At 46.0% G+C, this 22525-nt stretch overlaps 1 protein-coding gene across 10 annotated transcripts in view; it reads right to left on the bottom strand.

Annotated features, from left to right (window-relative positions):
• Positions 1–22525, bottom strand: part of PCDH15 (protocadherin related 15) — a 315783-nt gene that overhangs the window by 57336 nt on the left and 235922 nt on the right. For all 10 annotated transcript variants that reach the window (XM_027889680.1, XM_027889686.1, XM_027889679.1 and 7 more), the window contains 3 exons: positions 16138–16443; positions 15341–15565; positions 7550–7666 (listed from right to left, as the gene is read on the bottom strand). In XM_027889680.1, coding sequence (XP_027745481.1) covers positions 7550–7666; positions 15341–15565; positions 16138–16443 — 648 coding nt within the window. The remainder of the gene's footprint in view (positions 1–7549; positions 7667–15340; positions 15566–16137; positions 16444–22525) is intronic.

A 22525-nucleotide genomic window follows, 5' to 3' on the forward strand; every position in this document is an offset into this window, starting at 1 on the left:
CAAAGACAAGGCAAACTGCAGCACTGCTGTGTTTTCATACGGCTCACAAAATCCAGGCTTAAAATGGAACATTTTTAAGACCATCACTAACAAAGGTTCTGTTTGTATTCCTCATAACTCACCGAGCAATCCTCTGTTTCCCCCCTAAAAAAGGCCTTAAATTTTCCAGCAAGAAAAATAACTGGAAGTTTGGACAGAAAGGACCCGAACCCTCCACCCACTTAAACACAGTGTCTGTTTTATAACTACTGAAACTGTTAAGCAGAAGATGGGCACAGTTTAAGGGTGCTTAAAATACCTTTCCAAAATAACTCATCTGAAGTTCGTGAAGCTTATCAGCAATCACAGAAATTGCAGTTTTGCAAGCGAATTTTAAGCAGCCCTGCGATGAACCCCCCACACTCTTCAGACCCTGTTTCAGTGACAAGGAACGAGCAGAGGCAGCCCATGAGTGTGTCACAAAATACCAAATCCAGGTGGGAATCAGAAGCAGCAGTGCCAGAGGGTGCAATGGGTGAACTTTTCAGATCAGTAACACAGCGTTTTCTGATAGAAGGTTATTTACCTGATTTAACTGTTTTAACACCACCTGCCTAAACAAAGTCCTCATTTATTGAGAGGAATGTAGTTTCTTAAGGTATCCATTATATTCCAGTGATCCCCATTCCAGCAGTCATCTTCTAGTCATCTCCAAGTCATAAGGTTGGGAAAAAACCTTTAAGGTCACTGAGCCCAACCACCAGCCCAGTCCTGCCAAGCCCACCAGCCCCAGGTGCCACATCTCCAGGTTTTTTGAGCATTTCCAGGGATGGGGACACTACTACTTACCTGGGCAGCCCCTGCCAGTGGCTGACCAACCTTTCCAAGGAGAAATTCCTCCTGATGTCCAACCTGAGCCTCCCCTGGCACAGCCTGAGGCCGTTCCCTCTCCTCCTGTCCCTGTCCCCTGGGAGCAGAGCCCAAACCTCCCCAGGTCCCCCCTCCTGTCTTCATCCTGGTTCAGAAGAGACTCCTCCCAGGACATCAGGCCTTCCCCCTGATCCTCTTTGCACACTGACATCTGCATAACCATCTTTCAGCAGCCCCAAGTCTGTGTGTCCTGGTTATGCAGACACTTGGGACATTTTACAAGGCTCCAACTAAGTTATTTGCTAAATATATTTGGCAGGAGATTCACAGAAGCACTTAGGAACTCCCATCCTATCACTGCCATGATTTTATGTTCTTAATGCCTCAGAGTCTGGATCTCAGATCGGGTTCTGACCTTTACAATGCACTTAAACAGCCAAAACATCAGAGCCCACCCTTTCATTAGAGGAGAATTAGTGATTTTCATCTGTATTCAATACTGTGCTACAAAGCAGCTTTGTTGTTATCCAAAATAAATTCCATGTTAGCTACTAACTACAAGGAACCAGGGCATTTCCTTTTGTAAACAGCAACAGATGTGGCTCTAAAGTGCTTTAACCTCATGAAATCCTGTCAATATTTTGCTGATCTAACTGAAGTCCTTTGACTGCTGCCTCTTGGAGCCCTCCAGGGAACTCCAGCCCAGACAGGGTTTATGAGGCAGAGTGGAATGATGGATAGGGCTAAATCTAGGGGAGATTCAGAATTCCAGGGCAAAAATCAGCTGCAACTCCCTGGGTGGACTGAGGTCAACCTGCTCCCCAATCCAACGACAGACATCTGCTCAGAGGAACACAGAGTGAGGAACAACCTTTGTGGCCTCCTCCACTGGAATTCCAGCAGAAAGGGGGAATATTGTGGTACTGAGACCACACAGCAGTACCTGTGTGCCAAGGGAATCAAGGTGTTCTGCTGCTGAAGCCAACAACCATGTCAACCCCCCCCCCCCCCCCCCAGGGACCAAGCCACGACCACCCCCCTCCCATCAAACACACCAATCAGAAATAAAAGGTATTTATGACCAGAGCCACTCAAACCCCACCCAAACATAAAGAAAAGAGTATAAAAAGTAACCTGGAGAGGGGGAGGGAACGTGGGAGAAGACTCCACCAAAACTGCTGGGGTCAGTCAAGGGGCTGAGCCCACCTTCCACAGGCACACCCTGGGGGAGAATGATACTCTAAGTGCTGCTTTTAGGACTCGAGCTCGTGTTTGTGCTCACCCCACGGCACCTGAGTAGATTGTTTTGTATCAGGGCTCATCCTTGTTTAATCTCTGAACCGGTAGATTGCTCTAAAACACATACCTGCAGTTAGGAACTCCCCCCAACAACCTTCAAACCCCATTAACCTGTCACAGTCGGTATCCACAAAGAGGGTTATTCCCTGAACTGCTCCCTGAATCATCCAGACCTGGGGCTGCCTGACACGTTTTGGTGCTCAGCAAAGCAGCACAGGGAAGTTCACGTTAACAATTCCAAGAACTTCAGAGGCCCACGGGTGCTAAGAGTGCAAATCCCTGGAAACAGGAGAAATTCCCGAGACCACAGCATTGCAGAGGCCATTAGCAACTTCCCTGCTGGCATGCTCTGCTCCAGCCATTTTCTTCCACGTTGTAATTAAGAGCAAATTACCTGCTGAAATCCAGTCTATCTGGTCTCGGAGTAATGGCCCTCGCATTGGCTTGGAAGACTAAAAGAGCTCTCATCATCATTAAACCTGCACACCTTGGGTAATTTGGTATTAAATAAACAAAACTCTCATCAGGTTATTGTTCCTGCTCTGACTGTCAAGTGCACTTCACCCCTGCCGCTGCTGAAAAAATAACAAAACAGGGGATTTATTTTTTATTTACGGTGTTTTGGCACCGATGTAATTAGAACAACCTCCAGAGAGATTTCCCAGGGAAATCTCTTCAGAAGCAAGTTTTAATTATCTGAAATATTAATCATCTTTTGCCTCTGCTCTAAATTAATTTAGATACATTATTATGTCTGCAGCAGAACCTGAATAGAGCAGATCATATTCCCAAATAAACCACGGAGCAAGGATTGTATTTGGCAGGAACAATGTTCACTCTCTCAAAAAAGGCAAAGTTTCCCCGAGCGTTCAAGACACAAAAGTTTAAAAAAAAAAACCTCATCCAACTTCAATTATTTCTTCCATGGCTTGTTATTCCATAAGTTTCCATTTGCTCTGGGGGAACACCATTCATTTGTGGCCCAGCTTGTCAGGGATGGACAGGACCCCAATATTTAGGTTCCATGAGGAGGCTGCTCCTGGGAAAGGAAACTGCAATCCAATAAAGGCAGGGAAAAAAAAGGAGAGAAGGGAAACACAACAATTTCTGGGTGTTTTCATGGGTATTTCTGCGAGCAACTCAAGAGGAAGGCAGGAATCACCACTTCCACTCTCCAGGAGAAGAAGGCTGGAGCCCCTCTGCTCTGGAGCCAACAGTAAGAGCTTTTAAAAGATGAAGTTCTGGACTGCCTGAAAATGCTTCTACCTCCAATTAAAATTCTGTGGAATCTCTAATTAAACATCTATCAGCATCTTATATTTAGTGGGTGCCTGCAAGACAATAAGGACAATTATTCTCAATTTGACAAAAGGGCTCCACTGAAGAAAAACCTCATGAGGTGGCAAGTGAATGGATAAACCATTAAACTGGATGTTCTGGAAGCTGGCTGCCCATTAAAATTACTGTTCTGCATCTGTTTCTATTAACATTTCAGATAAAAAACAATCAGGCTATGGAGCCCAGGGCAGAAATATTCCAGCTTTTACAGTGATAAACCACACACAACACACACACACAAAAGGTCTACACAGGAAAAGTAAAAACCCCTCGTTATGTCAATCCTGGGAATCACCTCTGATAAACAGAGCAAACAAACTGAGCAGCCACCAGACAGCTCCTGGTGCTCCCCTGCCCAAATATTTGGAGGGTTAAGAGCTTTGAGAACCCCGTCAGAACCCTCTGGCATCTCTCATCAGCACACCACCTCAGCAAGGAAGGGAATTCTCCCTGTCTCCAAGGGATTTATCCAACCCTAGGACAAGGCTTCCTACAGGATGCATTTCTAGATCCGGAAGCACCATTCCAGCATCATCAAAAATGCAGCATTTTCGTGGCTTCCCAGGCACACAAAGCCCCTGTAAAGTTACTTTGCTGGCACCTCTCACCATTTCTGACCTCAACACAAAAGAGCTGTGCTGGGGAAATTAAACTCAAAGAGGGTCAAAGGAGCTCTTTCCAGGAAAAAAGACAAGGAGTTCACAGTGGGGAAAAAAAAAAAAAAAAAAAAAAAAATCACAGGACCACAGACTGGTCTGGATTGAAAGGACAATATGTTGATTTACCACATTTCATGAAAACAGGTCGAGCAAAATTGCCCAGGTTTCAAAGAGCAGAATTGCACTTCAAATTCCCAGTTCTTATAACAAATGGGAAAGTATCTTCTGAAACATAATTTATATTCTCAGTCGCTGCAAATAAAAAGTGTATTAAAACTGGGAAAGAAAGGAGAAAGTGTAAGTAACTGGCAGGAATTTAAACTGACATTTACTCAAAGACAGCCCTGCAAATCTTGCTCTGGCCTTTAGTGAAAAGCACTGGTTTCCTATGTTTTAATTGACATTTCACCCAGGACCTGAAGGAATAACTATCAGAGGTCTCTCGTGCCTTCAGGCCAAGAGTTTCTGACCACTTGGAAACCCACGGGTCAAAATAAAACCATAACAAAACCCCTACTAGGAAACATTTGAATCTAGCACAGATTATTTCTGTTTTAACTGTTAACAATAACAACCAGAAATTCAGGGGTGTTTTCTTCAAACAAACTGATCCTGCTATCAACAGTTGCACTGTAGTGATGGCTGGAGGTTTTAGGCATCAATTAAATACAGGAAATCACACATCTTCATCCTCGGATACTCATCTGTTCCCTCAGCCACGCGTTCAGACGTGGAAGATGCACAGCTGCAAACAACTGACCATGGGGAGATCTGATGGGGGGAGCTGTTTTCAATAAAACCAAAAGGACTTTTCATCTACAACTCCAATAAATGAGGATTAACTGTTGGATTAACTTAGCAGCAACTGAAGAGTAAAACCTGGCTCTTAACCCTGCTGACTTTCTGAAAGCACATCACAGTCACAATGCAGGAAATCCACACAGAAAACTATATCCCAGGTGTTCCTCACCCTCTTATCTTTCACCTAAATCACTGTTTGTTTGTTTGTTTGTTTGAAATGAAGAGCCAACCCCCACTGACAACACTTCCACCTCCTTCTTACCCCAAACCTGCTCTTGTGCTCCTGGAAAATTCCCACTGGCCTTACCTGCAGAGCCATCCCATGCAGGTGCTGAGCTTTCCCGTTTGGATTCTCACAGCATCCATGCTAATTTGACAATGAGCAGCCAAGCTGGGATTCACTAAGACAGGGGGAGTCCCTGAAGAGCTGATTAGTTCTGAAAAGCTTTTATTGCAGATGATGGAAAAATCTGGCTGGACTTCTATCCTGGGCTGAGTTGAATGTGGATATGGGAATAGATTGCATTACTTGCAAAATAACAAGTGGAAAAAATCAGGCTTGGATACCTCAAATTAGTGAGGCTCTCATTAGTCCTGCCCTGATGATCAGGCATATTTTAAAGCCACAATTATTTTTTTTTAAATAGACACCTATTTCTTCTCCTGAACGGATAAAACAGATGTATTAGTACCCTGCAAATAAGATGCCAACAGGTTAAAAAACCCAAACCACACAAGCAAAATATTGTTGACAACTGAAAATATTCTATCCCTTAAGGCAAGTTTGGGGGAAGGTCCTTTGGCGAACAGAGAAAAGGTTGTGTGTTTTAAAAACCAGTTTCTGGTGAATTCATATCAGATACTTTGTGACACCATTTAATGTCAAAGCCAGCTCCAAATAAATAAACAGAGATTTTCCAGGAGCACAAAACATCTGAACAGGTTGGCTCAGGCAGAAAAAGAAACAGAGCTGTTTGTGCCTGATAATTTTTACTTTTAAAACAGAAAAGATGAGACACAAAACTACCAGCCATTAGTTTGAAATAAAAACCCCTCTGAAAACCTGTTTTAAAAGCTTTCCTCCACAACTGGCTGACTTTTATGGCCATTGCTTTCATTAAATGCTCCAGGGCAGCTTCCTTTTTAAATCTTCATAAAAATCAAACAAATGCAACAAGTGTTCGTGTGATAGTGAGAGAAATACAGAAAAGGAAAGAGCTCAGTAGGGTGTGGGAGGTTTAAAATGAGAAAGTGAAGGAACTTTGTATTGGAAATGCTGACGACACAGGACTAAGAATTATAAATATACATTCATCGGTTTCAGAATGTTTTGTTTCCTCCAAGAACTCAGTCTTCAAAATTTAGACACATTAAAGCCAGGGATTATAAAATGAAGCTTCTATCAGAATGGGCAAACAGAAACCAAAATCTCGTGTTGTAAAGCAACAGATCATGTTAAATAAAAGCTGCACACAAAAAAACAAACTTAAAATTGACTTTCTAACCCCAATGACCAACTATTTACTTCCTATCCCCCCTTATGTTGTAATTTCCATGGCCTAGAAATTCACCTTCTTGCCTGGTTTCATTGACCCTTAACATCCTTTTCTGCAGGACAGTTTGATAAACTTGCCAAGAGCAAATCCCCATCCCTGGAAGTGTCCAAGGCCAGGTTGGACGGGGCCTATTGCAGCAAACATCATAGGGAGGAGTAAAACATTCAGGAAGGGTGACAGTAAAAGTCCTTCACAGAGTAGAATCAGATAGTCTCGAATCAATTTGAAAATTGTTTTCCAGCAAATACCTTTCTGCTCTTGCATTTCTGCCCCTGGGTGCCAAAGACATCACCACAGAGCAGATTTAGCTGATTTGTGTCAGCTTTTAATGTGCACGGCACATTCTCCCTGAGGACTGTTCTCCTTGATACGCCAAACACTAACAATTAAAAATTAAACCTGGCTGGCAGAGCAGCTCTGGCTTTTCTTGTCCTCAGTGGATCATCTGGCCACTGATGTTCATCACCCTCTGACTGCAAGGACTGCTGTTCCCCTTTCGGAACAGCCAACGAGTCAGGAATGTCCTGTCAATCCACAGCTCCACCAGGGAGCAGCAACAAAACAAAAGCTAGTGACAGAAACAAACTCTATCCCCAGAATGAGCGCCCTGGGTTCAAATCCTGCACGTGGAACGGGTTGGTTGGTGGGGTGTGTGTTCCACACGGCCCTGGATGGCTCAAATTGGAAATGCTCGGTGACTGCGAAATCAGCACAGTGGCAACTTTACAAACCTGTGCTTTGCTTCCTCTTTGGGTTGCAGAACTGCCCCAAAGACAGGCACAGCTTCCCTTCCTGCCTGTTCCCTTATTCATCTACGCTGGGAAGTCGGATAAAGAGCTTTCCAAAAACCTTCCTGGCAGCTGTATCCATCATTTCCCACCTTCAGGAACCGGCCTCCGTCCAGGACAACAAAGCAAACGTGGGAGTTACTCCCCTGAAACTCCTCCTCCTCCTCATCTCGGTGGATGAAAGGACAGGCACTAATAAGGAGAGTTAAAGTTTTTTCCCTGCTGGGTGTAGGGTATTGACAGGACCTTTTTTGCTTACCGGGGGATCCTGGTCCTCAGCTGAAACCGTGGTGATGACGGTGCCCTTGGCGGCATCGGGAGCAACCATCCCCCTGTAGAGCTTCTGGCTGAAGACTGGGGAGTAGTCATTCATATCCTGCAAAACACAGCTGAGAGTTTAGTTCTGAAGTTCAAACGAAATCACAGGCACACTTGCAGATGGTTCTGTCGAACTCTCCCCAACCCACTCCCTCCTCGGGCAGCCTGCCATCCCCAGGCTCTCCCAGTGCCACTGCCACCACACAAAACCAGTACCCAAGGGGAAGGAGCCAAAGATTCACCAAAAATACTCCTCTGAGGCCTCGACTGAAGGAAATTCTGCAGAGAAACACGGTCTCACAGGTGAACAGAGCAGAGAATTCCACCCCACCTGCTCCTCCAGCAGCGGGCTCTGGGTCTTCTTGTCCCTCACCCCACAGATCCAGCCTGTCCAGCTCCCTGTGCAGAGCCTTCCTGCCCTCCTCACTCCCACCTTGGAGCAGGAGATGCCTGAGCTCTGGGGGAACACAGGTGCCACCAGGTCTCATGTAAATCCCCCCCCTCCCCCCAGGAAGGTACACAAAGTTCCTACAACGATGCTCCGACCCACTGTCCCAGCTCTTCCTGCTGCAAACTCCACGTGTTGACACCGGCTGAACATTACATTACACAGTCCTTTAAAACACTCACCCAGACCCCTTCAGAGGAGACAACAGTATAATAAACAGCTACACGTTAAAGAAAGGGCTGTCAGAAGTCCATGTAATAAATAAATGCCTGAATAATTCATGCCTTGCGCTTGGTGGAAGGTCTGTGATCCGAGTCTTCAAAAGGCACCGGAAAAGCCTTTCCTCGGAGTTTCAGATTTTCAAAGACAAATGGATCGTTACACTACATTAAAAAGCCACTCCTAGGCAATTTAACCAGGGGAGCATTCAAACGAAAACATTTTGGAAAAAAAAAACATCCAAATTCAAAGACGAGCATTCCTGCACGGAATCACAGGCACTGGATCTTATCATTTCCGTTTCCTGACCCGCTTGCGAGAAAGTCATTTACTTCATCAGAGAGTTTAATACCCAGGTCCAGTTTACATAAACAACCTTGTTTCTCCTGGCTGTGTTCTGGATCCACCCCTCTCTGTGCACCTGCAAACCCACAGCCAGATCTGACCCTTTCTCTTGGGCCAGGCACGAGAGGTCACACGCTTTGCTTTTTGCTCCCGGGGAGGGGTGAGGAAGTTCATCCTGGGAAGCTTTTGTTATCTTCTGAATACTTTTATGTGGCCTTAGAGCCTGAAAACTGCTGACCTGAGGTATTGGGAAGCATAATCCTGTTGCTAGATGGTTCACTACATCCCCTGCTACAGAAAATGAGGAAGTCATCCTGCTTAACACACCCATTTTTCAAGATACACAAAATACAAAGGAATAAAAAGCAAAGCACAAAGTAGGACACAGAAAGTCTTCTGCCTCTCTAACTTATCTTTCCTCTAAGACAAGCTTTATGCATGACTGTGCCTCATAAACGTTAACTGAGACGACCCAACAGGCACTAAATGCCTTACTCATAACCACCCAGAAGAGCCTCACGTGCCTGTCCTCCCTGGCTCATCTCTCCAGAATCCTAAAGCAGCCACTAATTCTTTTTATGGCAGAGTTTGAGCTTTAATGTTTCCACTTCTAACAAAATAAAAGCTCCCCAGAAGAATCATGCCAGGTCTCTGGTGTGTGGCTGCAGTAAGTGCTCCTCGGAGAGACCGGGACCTCATCTGTGCTCGTCCCAAATGTCTGTGAGGAGGAACTGCTGCGAGCACAAAGGGAATTTCTGCAGGCAGGCAGAAGGTTTAACAGGTGAAACATGCAGATGACATGGAAATGGGAGGGGTTTTCTGGCTGCAATGCTTTCTTGATTCTAATAAAGTCTTGTTTCAGAGTTGAGAAGGAGAAATTCTTATATTATCACCTCCTTCAACCGGTATAAATCCTCTTTACATATTGTGGGGAGCTGAGGTACCAAAAAGGTCATGAAAAGAAACTACTGATTTTGGGGCACAAAGTATCATCACTGAGGATGGAACACAGCACACACCTGATTTTCTTAGAGAAAGAAAACACACTGTATGTCCTGGAATAGCTCAAGAGGTCAAGATCCACTCCATTTCACCCCAAATCCTGTGCCCCTGCAGTCAAAGAATCGTGGAACGGTTTGGGTCGGAAGGGACCTTAAAGCTCATCCCATCCCACCCCCTGCCATGGGCAGGGACACCTCCCACTATCTGAGATTGCTCCAAGCCCCGTCCAACCTGGCCTGGGACACTTCCAGGGGTCCAGGGGGCAACCTGTGCCAGGGCCTGCCCACCCTCACAGGGGAGAATTCCTTCCCAATATCCCACCCAAACCTTCTCTGTCAGTTTGAAGCCATTCCCCCTTTTCCTGTCCCTCCAGGCCCTTGGAAAGTGTCTTTCTTCAAGATCTCCAATCCAGTTTTTGCCATCAGAGTGGATTTCCTGGTGTCCAGATGCAGAGTTTTCAGCTTTTCATCACAGCAAGACTTTTGGCAAGAACATTACACCTGGGGCAAGTACTGGGCTTCTGCTATGACCGTTTTACACAGGTTAATAACCCAAATTCACTCTACACCTCATGGCTTCTGCTTAAAACACCTCTAAACCTGCCCTGGCACTGAAATGGATGCAGCACCAGTGCCATCCCTGAGCACAGGTTAAGGGACCAGGGTAGTAAACCTTCCCCAAAAGGGTGGTAAGAAGTCAGGAAATCACCTTTTAAATCTGAGGCACAACCCTCCACGTGCTCCTGTGGCCAAACTGCAGCGTCTTACAGCCTTCCACAGTTCACTGCTTCAGCCACACAAATCCAGGCTGCTGCTCACTTAAATCCAGGCTCCTGTTAACTACCAGACACGCACCAAAATATGGAAATGGGAAATCCGGGCAATGGATTCTCCATAGATCTCCCTTTCAAACACCTGGGCTGTGTATTCTGACAGTAAGGTAACAGCAGCCAAATATTCAGAGAGAGAGATACAAACCAGTCTTTGTGTCACTGCTTATCTAACTGCAGATTTTTTGCATTTTCAATGCCTATTTATTTAGAAACCAGAGGGAAAGTCAAAGCGTAAGGCCCCTAAAGCTGTATCTCCATCACAGATGCTCTTCATCTGCCACTTCTTCTGTTTGGTTTCCCCATGTTCACACAGGGCAGCACATCAAACAGGCCAGGACACACATCCTGACACCCCTCCCTTGGCCAAAGGTTAGGGATCAGGCACAGGATGGGAGAGAAGCTCAGATTCTGCTGGGCTGGAGAATCCACATCAGCACCTCCCAAAAAAGCCGACTAAGACATCCTCTGGATGCCAACTCCTTTGTTAACTCAGCTGTGTGAATGATCCCACTTCCCAACCCCTCTCCTTACACCCTGAGGAGGAAACAGCTCGTTCCCAAGTTTTAAAGGGTTGTTACTGAGCAAAAAGGTCGGCAGGAGAACAAATATTGACCTCTCTGCAAAGAGTATTAAAATGCTGAACAAAACTGTTGTGAACTGAGACTGTCACCACGGAATGCCAGAGAGGGGAAAGAAAGCAAGGGGGGGAGGAAAGGTATTAAGGAGGAAATCGATATGTAATTTAAAAATCATTGAGCCAGTCACTTGCTGTAATGCACTAATACTAAACCAGGTGCTCCTGCACACATGGGGAGGGCAATCCACAGCTAGAGCAGAAGGAAAATCCCTCCAGCTCAGCGTTCCCAGCACAAAATGGACTTGGAAGCTTCAATGGACTTCAGGGACATTCAGATGTTTTTGATTTATGAGGACACAGGGAGGCCTTTTTTGCTTGTGCTCCACTAAGTTAAGAATATCAGCATTTACCACTCGGGTGAAGTAAATCCCTCCTCCTCCTCCTCCTTCCCTGCTCTGGAAACACACACCTTGGATTGAAATCTCTGCCTACAGCTGGCATGGTCTGGGGAGGAAGGGATCTCAAAGCTCATCTCATTCCACCCCCTGCCATGGGCAGGGCCACCTTCCACTAGCCCAGGTTACATCTTCCCATTGATAACTCACATTTATTAGGAATAATTAATATTATTACTAAGGCTGCCTGAGTGACAGACTCGCCTGATTTGAATATTACCACCAACCTGCAGGCTTTCTAAAGAAGAATCAGCTTTAATTTGAAAAAGTGGTTTGTCAGGAATCTTGTTTTATGAGAGACAAATGAAAAGAGTGAAATCTGGAGTTTATTCCCAGTCTCCACACTGCCAGAAGCAGGTCTGGGTGATACTCCAATATATTTGAGAGATACGTGTATGTGTGTGTATATATACAAGTGTGTGTATACACATATGTACTTATGTATATATATATAAATATAAATATTTATGTGTATGTCTTTATGGCTATCTCAGGCCCAGTAATTAGTGCAAATAATTGTTCCAGTTGTTCCAGCCCCAACCATTCCATGATTCCATGAAAAATCCCTAAAAGTCTGAGGGAAATGTCTGAGTCTCCTATTTCTGACCCGCTGGAAAAAGAAAAACCACTTATTAAGTTTGCCAGCTTCTTTAATACCATAATTTTTGAGGTGTAAATACTCACAGGAAACCTTTGTAAGCACATCAGTGTGTTTTTCCTACAACTTCAGGACTGTGCTGCTACCAAGGTTTCCAGTCAAAGTGGAAATCAGTATTCCATTGCTATAAAAACCACTCTCTGAGCTAATAAATGCACATTAAGCCTTTCCAGCTCCTTTTGCAGTCTGCTACCTTTTATGAGATGTCTAATAAATCGGGAAAGAAATGTATTTTTCCAGCCATCTCCCCTTCCACTCATGTTCAATCCCACAAAGGGAGAAAGGGAAAAAGGTTTTTCCTTCATGTCCCACGTGGAAATTCCCCAGTCTTCTCCCACACCTCCAGATCTGTAATTTTCTGCTCTCATTTTGGGTTTGGAATGTCTGCCACCTCAGTCTACGTGCCCACCTCCAGGGCTGGTGGTTTCCCATCTGAGCTGCCTCCAAGTGTTTAATAATTCCCTGCTGCCTGGGGGCTTCCAAGGGCACATTTCACGTTCCTCTGCTGTAAGTGGGAAACTCTCTTCTGTAGAAAGCAAAGGGTATCACTGCACTGGAAAACCCCAGTTCCCCTGGTGTGTTCTTTAACCACAGAAGGTTGTCATTCAACACCTTATTTTAAAAACAAAAATCCAAGATATTTTCTTACTAAATAGGCAGAATGAAAACTCCCTGAAGGCTCCAAGATTTCATGGCCTTAAGGGCATTCACAGCCCTTGAGAGCCTGGACCAGCCTCACCCAGCCAAACCCAAACCACCCTCTGATTCCCCGAAATACCTGATTTCACCAGGTACTGGAGTAGCAAGAAGCGCCTTCCCAGTCCCTTCCCATCCTTCCCTGTTCTCCTGGCCTCTCAGAACACACACCTTCATATTATCAAGCTCAAAATCTTTTGTGACAATATGACAAAGAGTATGAAGTGGTCCCTGGAATTCTGCCTCCGATTGGTGCTGCTTTACACAGGATTCTTGCCTGAAGACACCCAAAACAGAGCCTTGTCACACCTCACATGGCCTGACTGCATCTTTCTCACATTTAGTGCTCAGCAAAAGCCCTAAAGTAGCTCATCATATAAATTAGGGGATAATATTCGTGATGGAATATACGAGGCAATAAATGACTGGCAGATGATTGAATGGATCAGCTGAGATGGAAGAAAAATAAATCTGTTTAAGGGTGCCACAGCCCAACACTATGGCTGATATTCCACTAGAAATGAGATGAATTCTGGAGGTAATACAGGCTCCTGTTCAGCTCCCTGTCCCTCCACTCTCCCAGCTCCCTTCCTGCCTGGCTGCTCTGCTGCCACTCTGTCCCCAGCCCGTGGGGCTGCCGGGGCTTGTTGTGGCCAAAGGGCAGGACCTGGCACTTGGCCTGGTTGAACCTCATCCCCTTGGAATCAGCCCATGGATCCAGTTTGCTCTGTGTTTCAGTAGCAGGACCAGCTGAAGTTGTTTCTCCTGCAGTGCATGTTCTGCTCTGCAATCTGTGCCTCGATCCAGTTCGGGGAAGGTTAATACAGACCATTTGTAGCTTGCCATGCCACAGGCTGAAAGTGGGAGTTCTAAAGAATAGCACAGCGTGTCTCCCCCCTCCTCTGGCCACAGACAGCAGGGTGAGGAGGGGGGTGCTGCTCATTCTGGTTTGACATCCCAGAAATGATAGATGACACCATCAGATGTCCACAGCTGGTTAACAGAATCCTGTTACACAGGGAAAATTGCAGTGCTTTGGGTAAAGGGCTGGGCTCTGAAACATGACAAATGGGAACAGAGCAGTGCAAGCCCAAGAGCCCTTGGAGACCTCAGTAATAATACAAATAATGTTCTGAGGACCAGAGGGGCTGAATCTGTAATGGTGACACGAGTTCCCCGCTTGGCCCCACAACAGCTTTAATTCTTGCTTCTGCTTTCCTCTAGTCCAGTCCTGGGTTATTAAAGACTGCTTGGCTTTTATGTTGGAGCCTACAGTGCATCTGCACTCGGTTTATTACCCATCTGAGGTCTCAAACAATGCAATAAAATAATTAACCAAATACCAGCTTCTACATGGAGTGAAAACACAGGTACTAATAAGAGCAGACACCTCCAGTTCCTGGTCCTGGAGTGGGGGATGAGCTGAGTAGGAGGGAATGGGTGGCCTGTTCTTGTTCCCACTTGGTTTTCCCGGACTCTGCACTCCCTCCAGTTGCTCTGTCACCTGGATCAGCCACACAAGGTGTCCTCCTGTGGATCCATCACACCTCACACAGGGACACAACAGGGTCTGGACTGCAATCTCCACCTTCTCCTCCCACCTCTGCAAATTTTGGATCTGGGAAGTTCATCTATAAGCTCCAATTAAACCATCCTTTCTATGCCAGACATCTCTTGAGATCAAGGTTCGTCATTTCTTCCACCTGACATATTAGTGATATCTGCCCAACAAAAGGAGACATTAAAGCTGATTTTAGTTTTTTTTTCCACAAGTCCTCTCAACTGCCACTCAAAACACCACTGTCCTACCTGTCACTCAAGGCTGGAAACGAGGCAGTATCTTCATCTCAGAAACATACGTAATATTTAATTGTGTCCAGTGATCTGTTGTATAAGTCAGTCTGTCACTTGACAACACTCAATTAATATTTTATTTTCTTTCTCATTTAAAAGATCAGCTGCTTGTCCTCTGCCCCAAGCCTGATCTTTTTGTTGATCGTGTGTGGGAAGAGCCCCCAGGAAAGCAAGAACCAGTTTTCTGATCCTACTAATCCCCTCCTTAAATTCCCTGTTCCCACAGCACCCCCTGTAAGAGTGCACAGGCTGCTGTTACTGAGGCCACTGGGTTAAACTGGATTTCTTCCCTGAACCCCTTTACTGATGAAAACAATCAACCACAGCCACAGAATCAGACTGGCTTGGGTTGCAAGGAGCCTGAAAGCTCATCTTGTTCCACCCCCTGCCATGGGACCAGCCCAGGGCATGCGCCTCATAAATCTGTGATCCAATAATTAACTATACAATTGCACACAGCACAGTGATTATAAACTGCTACGAAACGTGGGTTTAACCGAACAAGCTGCTGGCAGAAAAAGCAGCTCTGTCCAAGTGAAAGAGGAGCAGCCACGCTGATGTTGTTCTGGTGTTCCTGGGTGGACTGGGGGGTGTTTTGTACGCCCCAGGAGAGGATGCCCTTTGAGTGAGCGGGGGCTGCTCTTACCTCGACCCTGACGGTGACGGTGGCCAGCCCAGGGGGCATCGTGCCCTTGCTGTCAAAGGCTTCCACCAGGAAGGTGAAGGTGGCCTCTGTGTCAGCGAATGACTCGTAATCCAAGGATTTCAGCAGGGACAGCTCGCCCGTGTGCCTGTTCAGCGCAAAATACTGCCGTGCCTCCTCCGTGCGGATCCGATAGTTCACCTCCGAGCCCAGATCCACATCCTTCGCCTGCAGGAAAACAGAGGGACTTGAAACCAAACACAGCCCTTCTTCACAAAACCTCCCTACTAAAGTTAAAGGACGCATAAAAGAAAACTGCTGCAAACAAGTGGAGTTTTGTTCGATTGCTCTGATTGTATTCGGTGTCCACAGACACAAGGAATCAAATTCACTGAAGGGTCTGAAAATCCAGAGGTACCTGCCACAGGAGACAAGCACAGTATTCAGGGAAAGAGGCACTGGAAGATGAGTCTGGTCTCGTTCTGTTCCCTGGAGCACCTGCTATCAGCCACTACCAGGGAGAGGATGAAGGAATCCCAGAATGGTTTGGTTTGGAAGGGACCTTCAAGACCATCTCATTCTACCCCCTGCCATGGGCAGGGACACCTTCCACCAGCCCAGGGTGCTCCAAGCCCTGTTTAACCTGGCCTTGGACACTTCCAGGGACAGGCTAGCCACAGCTTCTCTGGGCAAAAAGACTTCCCCACCCACACACACTGCAGTTCCCAATCTCTGCCTGCATTCCCACTGCCACATTAAATCACTCACACAGCACCCTCTTCCTTCCCTAACTTTCTCACCTCTATCTTCAGGAAGACAGTGCCTGGGGGCAGATTCTCTGGCACAGAGACAGTGTAGGAGGCATTGGTAAACACAGGACTGTTGTCATCAATATCCAGCACCTTGATGGCCAAGGTGAGCGTGGAGCGACGGGGATCCGCCGCTCCGTCCGTGGCCTCCACGATGAGCTCGTAGTAGTCCCTCACCTCCCTGTTGAGCTTCACTGCCGTGTAAATGCTGCCGTTGGACGTGATCCTGAACAGGTTGTTGAAGTTTGCCAGGCTGTAATGCACCTGCCCGTTGACCCCAGCATCTGCATCTGTAGCCTGGAGGAACATCAGAAAAATCACCTTTTAACGCACGTACTCGACACAGCTTCCCCCAGAGAAAGCAGGGAACGTGGAGGGGGATTCGACAGAGCAGCACCGCTCCTGTGGCTGCTCAGCACTGCTTCTTCGGGGCAGCCTGCCTCTCCCTGGGGTTCTACCAAAGGGAAAATGTCCCACAGAAACAAACGGTTCGATCTGCAATGACAGAAGGCAGGTAACCTGATCCCAGTCGGAATCCCTCAGGAGAAGACATACAGTTAGGTGGGTGCTCAGCCTTGGACAACTTTCGACAGGAGGAGAGGGAACGGCCTCCAGCTACTCCAGGGGAGGCTCAGGTTGGACATCAGCAGGAATTTCTCATGGAAAGGGTGGTCAGGCACTGGCAAGGGCTGCCCAGGGAGGTTTGGAGTGCCCAGCCCTGGAGGTGCCCCAGGCAGGCCTGGAGTGGCACTCAGTGCTCTGGGCTGGGGACAAGGGGGGCATCGGGCACCCATCCAAGGGGGGATCCACGGGCTGGGAGGGTTTTTCCAGTCTGGATGATTCTGTGAATCAAATCAGCCCTGCAGAATGTGGCAAAGGTGTTTATGCCTGAGGATGGACACAAGTTCACAACATGCACAGCCACACTTTTAGGAACCAACTTGCAAAGCCTGCCACAGATTTGGAAGTATTTTTAATTTACATTCCTGTAAAACAAGGTTATCCCATCCAAAACGTACTTCCCAATTAATCTAATAAAAACCTGTTGTCTCAGGAGAATTTTTTCTGATGGTTTCCAATTATAGGAGCATTTCAGATTACTTTTGGAGTTTCCCGTGGGGTTTTGTTTGTTTATGGGTTTCTTTGTTTTGTTTTTGGTGGTTTGTTTTTGTTGTTGTTGTTTGTTTGTGTTTTTTCTTGTCTGGATCAGTTATTTCTACGGAGGAAACAGAACTGATTGGAAACCAAGCAAATCCAACCATCCACCGACAGATGTCAATTAACAGGACGTGTGATCCACAGACCAGTCAGGATGAAGTCACAGCGATTTTTTTTTTTTTGTTCTTATTAACAATTTTAATTAACTTCTAATTGATTTCCAGGAAGATAAAAGGTTTCATTACCAACTCTTACAATGAACACTTTCACTGGAACGAAACGTTCGGGGAAACTTCCTGACAACTGTTCTGAAAACAAAACATGCAAATCTCTCGTGATCATCCCAGATATCATTTATAAAAGGCAAATAAATGAGAATGCCTTGCTCACAGGATGCCCTTTGTTTCATTTACATACCCTTATTCATCACACCATAATTTGATTAAGGGGAGGAAAAATAACAGGTCAGCATTCAAACCTGGGAGCTCCTGGAAGAGCATGTGAATTATTTCCATCCCTGTAAGGACAGTCCTGTAAAGCCAGAATTAATTGGCTGCTCCTGAAACTGGAGGTTCAGTATGTGAGAACAGAGGCACCGACTGAACAAACCTGAACAGTCACCTGCAGCAATCTTTGGCCTCTTCTGAGAGCAGAGGAACGAGGGTGAAACATGATAGCATTTTGGTTTGGAGAACATGAGGAACGGACTGTAGAAAACCAAAAGTGGTTCTTCAGAAAGCATCGATTAAAACATCCCTGGACGTGACAAAATGTGTTAAGGGAAAAGCCAAGTTCTAACTCATGTGTCCATTGCAGCTGTCTGCATCCATCCATCCATCCATCCATCCATCCATCTGAGGACACACTCCAGGGTGATTTGGGCAGCGCTCAAACACCCAAATCAAGCAGTGCTGAACAGAAATTCCCCTCAGACGGCACCACCTGAAGATCCTCCAGCATCAGGATTATCCGAGGGCTCGGCTTCACGAGCATCTGGTTTGTCAAGCTGGGCCACAGCACAACACATGCTTAAACCAGGAGTCCCTCCCTGATGTTCTGACAGCTGCTCCTGACTTTTCCAGTCAGTGCTTTCTCCCAAAATCTCTCTGCTGGGAGGTAGGAGAGGATATCAGCTCTGGGGCCTCTCCAGAAGCCGGGTTCCGTGGCAGTTTTCCATACAAATCACAGGAGTTGTTTTTCTCTGGGCCACACAAACAACCTTAGTAATTTCTTCTATTAGCTGAGGGTCCCCTGGGAGCAAAAAGAAGCATCAGGGGAAGCACTGAGCCCAAAACTAGCCAGGTTTCTCTCCGTTCCCCACAGTGCAGCCTCACCACGTCCCTCTGCAGAGCCAGAGCAGCTACTGCTCTTCTTCCAGTAACTCCTCAGACCCACAAGACAACTCCCATTTCCATCCTTAACTTACAAAGTACTGCTTCATAAAACCTAAACAAACTGCCGCTTTGTTTCCCAGGAAATGCATCCCGTATTTTTTAGAGATGCCATCATCTCCAAGGGGACAGCCTTAACCTGTTGTGGTAAACTGACATTTGTGTTACCCTCTCTGCTTCAGCATTCCTAGGATAGTCCTAAGAATATAAACCCACAAGTGTTCCAGAGCAACAAAATTATCTTCCTCCATCTCAAACAGCTTGAAAAACACAGTTCTGGGAGATGTGAATTACCAAAATGCCTCTTGAAGGTTCATTAACTCTGCAACATAATGACAAGGGCTTTAATGTCAACAGCATTAATTATATCATTATCGTTCTTTTCAAAGGAAACCTTCCACTAATGCCCACAACTCCTGCTCACGATGGGGAACAGGATTTAGGCAGGTTAATTGAGGATTTGGGCTTGGACTGCTGGAGCTGGAAAACAGCAAAACAAGGTAGTGGGTTGTTATTCCTACAAAGCTGAGGGAACACAGTGGGAATCCCCAGGCTGAAACACTTCTCAGGGACCACCTGAACACCAAACCAACTTCCTCCAGGTTAAATTTCCCTTCCTCAGGGACGAGAGTTCCCTGCAATCCCCTCCCAACCCAGCGAGAGCTCCTGATCTCCCCCAGCTTCCCAGTATTCCAGCAAACACCACAGCTCCAGGCAGGGATGGAAATTGTGCTGGAGGATCCAAATGCTGCTGGCTGGTGAGAATTATTGTTCTCATGGCTGATAACATGAATTTTTTTATTACTGTGGCTTTAATAGGGTTATTATTGAGGGTTTAATGGGTTTATTATTACGGGCTGGAAATATTCCCCAGCCCTTCATTTGTGTCAACCTGCAAATCAAGTGTGGGTGGGAGTGTTAAATTGGATTTTGTACTTGTTTTGCAGGGGTATTACTGTTTGTGCCCACAGGACCAAATTAACATCTCCCAAGTGCAGCAAGAGGCCACAAATATTTGAAATGTTCTTGACCTCTTGGTATTTATTTACGAATATTCTAAGGAGGGAACATCAGTCACTCACAAAAGTTTGGACTTTTCCTCTTGCCTGAAATTCAGAAAGGCTTTTCCTGCCTTTCATTCCTCTTTGCCTGATTTTACACAGACTTTCAATTCTCTGTTCTGTTCATCCTGTGCTCCAAGCCAAGCAAAAGATGAGGAGGTACCAACACAAAGCAAGAAGAGCCAGAGGCTTGGTTACAGTGTGGGATAAACCTCAAACATCCTGAATTACTGGCCTGCACAAAATAACCAAATGGAGAGAAATGACAGAAGGAACACAGAATAGAACTGCACATTGTTCTCCCAGGGGGCAAATTCAGTGATCTGCCACCCTCAAGTCACACCAGCTTGTCCTTCACTACACCTGCAGTAGGATAAAGGTAGCACCCTGGAAATTTTCAAACACTGACATAATTTTAGCCCTTGGACGAGCCAGAAGAGCCTGTGAGGATTACTTTCCCAGTCGATGCTAATTCCAGAGCATCTGGAGGGTTACTTCCCAAACCAATTAAACGAGACCCTAAATGAAACTACACAGTAAGAGCAGTTTAAATGCTACGAGCAAATATAAATTAAAATAAATGAAAATCAAAAAACCTCGTGGCTGCAAATCCATGATTTAATGGGCTGGTGAACCTCCTACAGAAGTTAATCACATTTTAACACTCAAAACCAGACAAGCTTCTTTCAGCCTGGCACGCAACCAAAGCCTAACTTTAGAGACTTGGGTTTACTTGAAGGATGATTAGGAATTTTTTTGCTTTTTTGGATGAGTATGTGCTTTGGCAGTGGTATCGTGGAGCAATTCAGAGACGAAACCAATGCATGTACAATGCAAAACCAAAACAACAAAAAAAACAAACCCTCCCCAAAAATAAAACTTTCTGCATCACAGGTGAAACACGTTGCTGGAAATCTCCACGTTTAGCTGCGCTCCCAAAGATTTCTCTAACAGGGTAATCCATTTTAAAGCTATTTTTGGAATTTCTCTTGACTGCTGGCTCTCCTCCTAAGCCCACCCACTTAAAGAATATTAGAATCCAAGCTGGAACATGACAGTCAACCCTCGGATTTAAAGCTCCTTATCTCACCAGTCAGACCCTCCTAATGCTCTTGGCTGAGTTCTGTCATCTCCCTTGCTCGCAGAAGAAAACTTAAAGGGAATTATTTTTCTTACATTACTTACAGATGGCAAAGACAAGTGGTCTGAATAGTAGGGGGAAAAAAAAAAAAAAAAGACACCTGACATGTACTGCAAAGGAAATTTGGGGCTGGGTTGGAAGAGGCCTTAAAGCCCCTCTGGTTCCATCTACCGCCGTGGACACCTTCCACCAGCACAGGTTCCTCTGATCCCCATCCAACCTGGCCTTGGACACTTCTGGGGATGGGAATCAGGCATCAACATCCTAAATGGGCCTGTGCTATCCTAGAATCTCCTGAGCTGGAAGGGACCCACAGGCATCACCCAGTCCAGCTGCTGGCCCTGCCCAGGACACCCCAACAACCCCACCCCGTGCCTGAGAGTGTTGTCCAAACCCTCCTGGAGCTCAGGCACGAAACCACCGGTTCAGGAGAGTTTTTACAGCACCAGGCTGAAAGAGGTAAAAGGGCTTAAGAGCATCCTGAGAGGCAAGGTGCCAGGAGACAAAAACTAGGATTCCTTTCATTCAGAAATCCCTGGACTCTCCACAAGCAGCTGTCACGGGTGTGCCCACTGGTCTGGTAACAAGGATCAATAATTCGCTGCACTGAGGCAGGAACGGTGTCACTGGGAAGGTAACGATGGAAATCCATACACAAATGTAAGAGATATTGGGAGCAGGGAAGACAAGGGCACAGCTCCTGAAATTCATTTACCAATGGCAAGGAGCTGCTTCAACCTATTTGATCTGTGCCTTAAAAGTTCAGGTGGAGCAGGAGCGGGGCTGCAAAGTATCCCTCCAGGAGTAACACAACCCCCTTGGGAGTCAGCAGCAAGAAGGTGATCCTGCCCAGCACTGGTGGTCTAAAATGGAAATAAGGTGCACAAATCTACACCCACATCTATTTCCTCTCACGCCACAGGTTTGGAATTGAAACTTTTTAAGAGGCTGCAGGAATTTGCCCGTGAAGAACCAGATGAAAGGCCAACTAGAAGCACATCAAAGTCTTTATGTCACCAACATCTCTGTGAGATCTTATGGGAGATGGTGCTGGAAGTCCTACTAAAGTCCTTAAGTCCTTTCTAACCTAACATGCAGTCAGTTTTCTTAGTAAACACAAAAGATAATGATACCACAAAAGGTTCTATCCAAAGGATCAACCACTTACAAGAAACTAAATCTGACCTTTCTCCGATTGTGGTCCATCTGCCGGGCTATGATTCTCTGATTTTAGGTTCTGATTAGTATATTAGAATAGCCCCACTCCTAAAGAGCAACTCTCTTCAGGCATTTCTCCTGTCCTGTAAAAAGAGGCAGGTGACAGAGGTATCACACACACTGCAAACCGCTCTCAACGCTGCAACTTGTTTTTGCAGTCTCCATTTAAGGGAGGATCTAAGGTCAGTGATACTTGAGCACCTGATCAGGTTTACCCACCACCACACAATTCTTCATCCCTATTTTCCTTCCCATTTCCTCTCCTGGCACTGTCTCCCCTTGGTACCAACACGTTCAAGTTGGAGATTTCAAACAGTGCTGATCACAAACAAACAAACAAACGCTGGGGGGGGGGGGTGTGAGGGGATCTCGATATACGCAAATAAACATGAATAAAACCTTCAGTCCAG

Source organism: Empidonax traillii, unplaced genomic scaffold (assembly GCF_003031625.1).
Source record: "Empidonax traillii isolate 1590-97213 ecotype Southwest subspecies unplaced genomic scaffold, ASM303162v1 scaffold269:size870118, whole genome shotgun sequence".
NCBI lineage: Eukaryota > Metazoa > Chordata > Aves > Passeriformes > Tyrannidae > Empidonax > Empidonax traillii.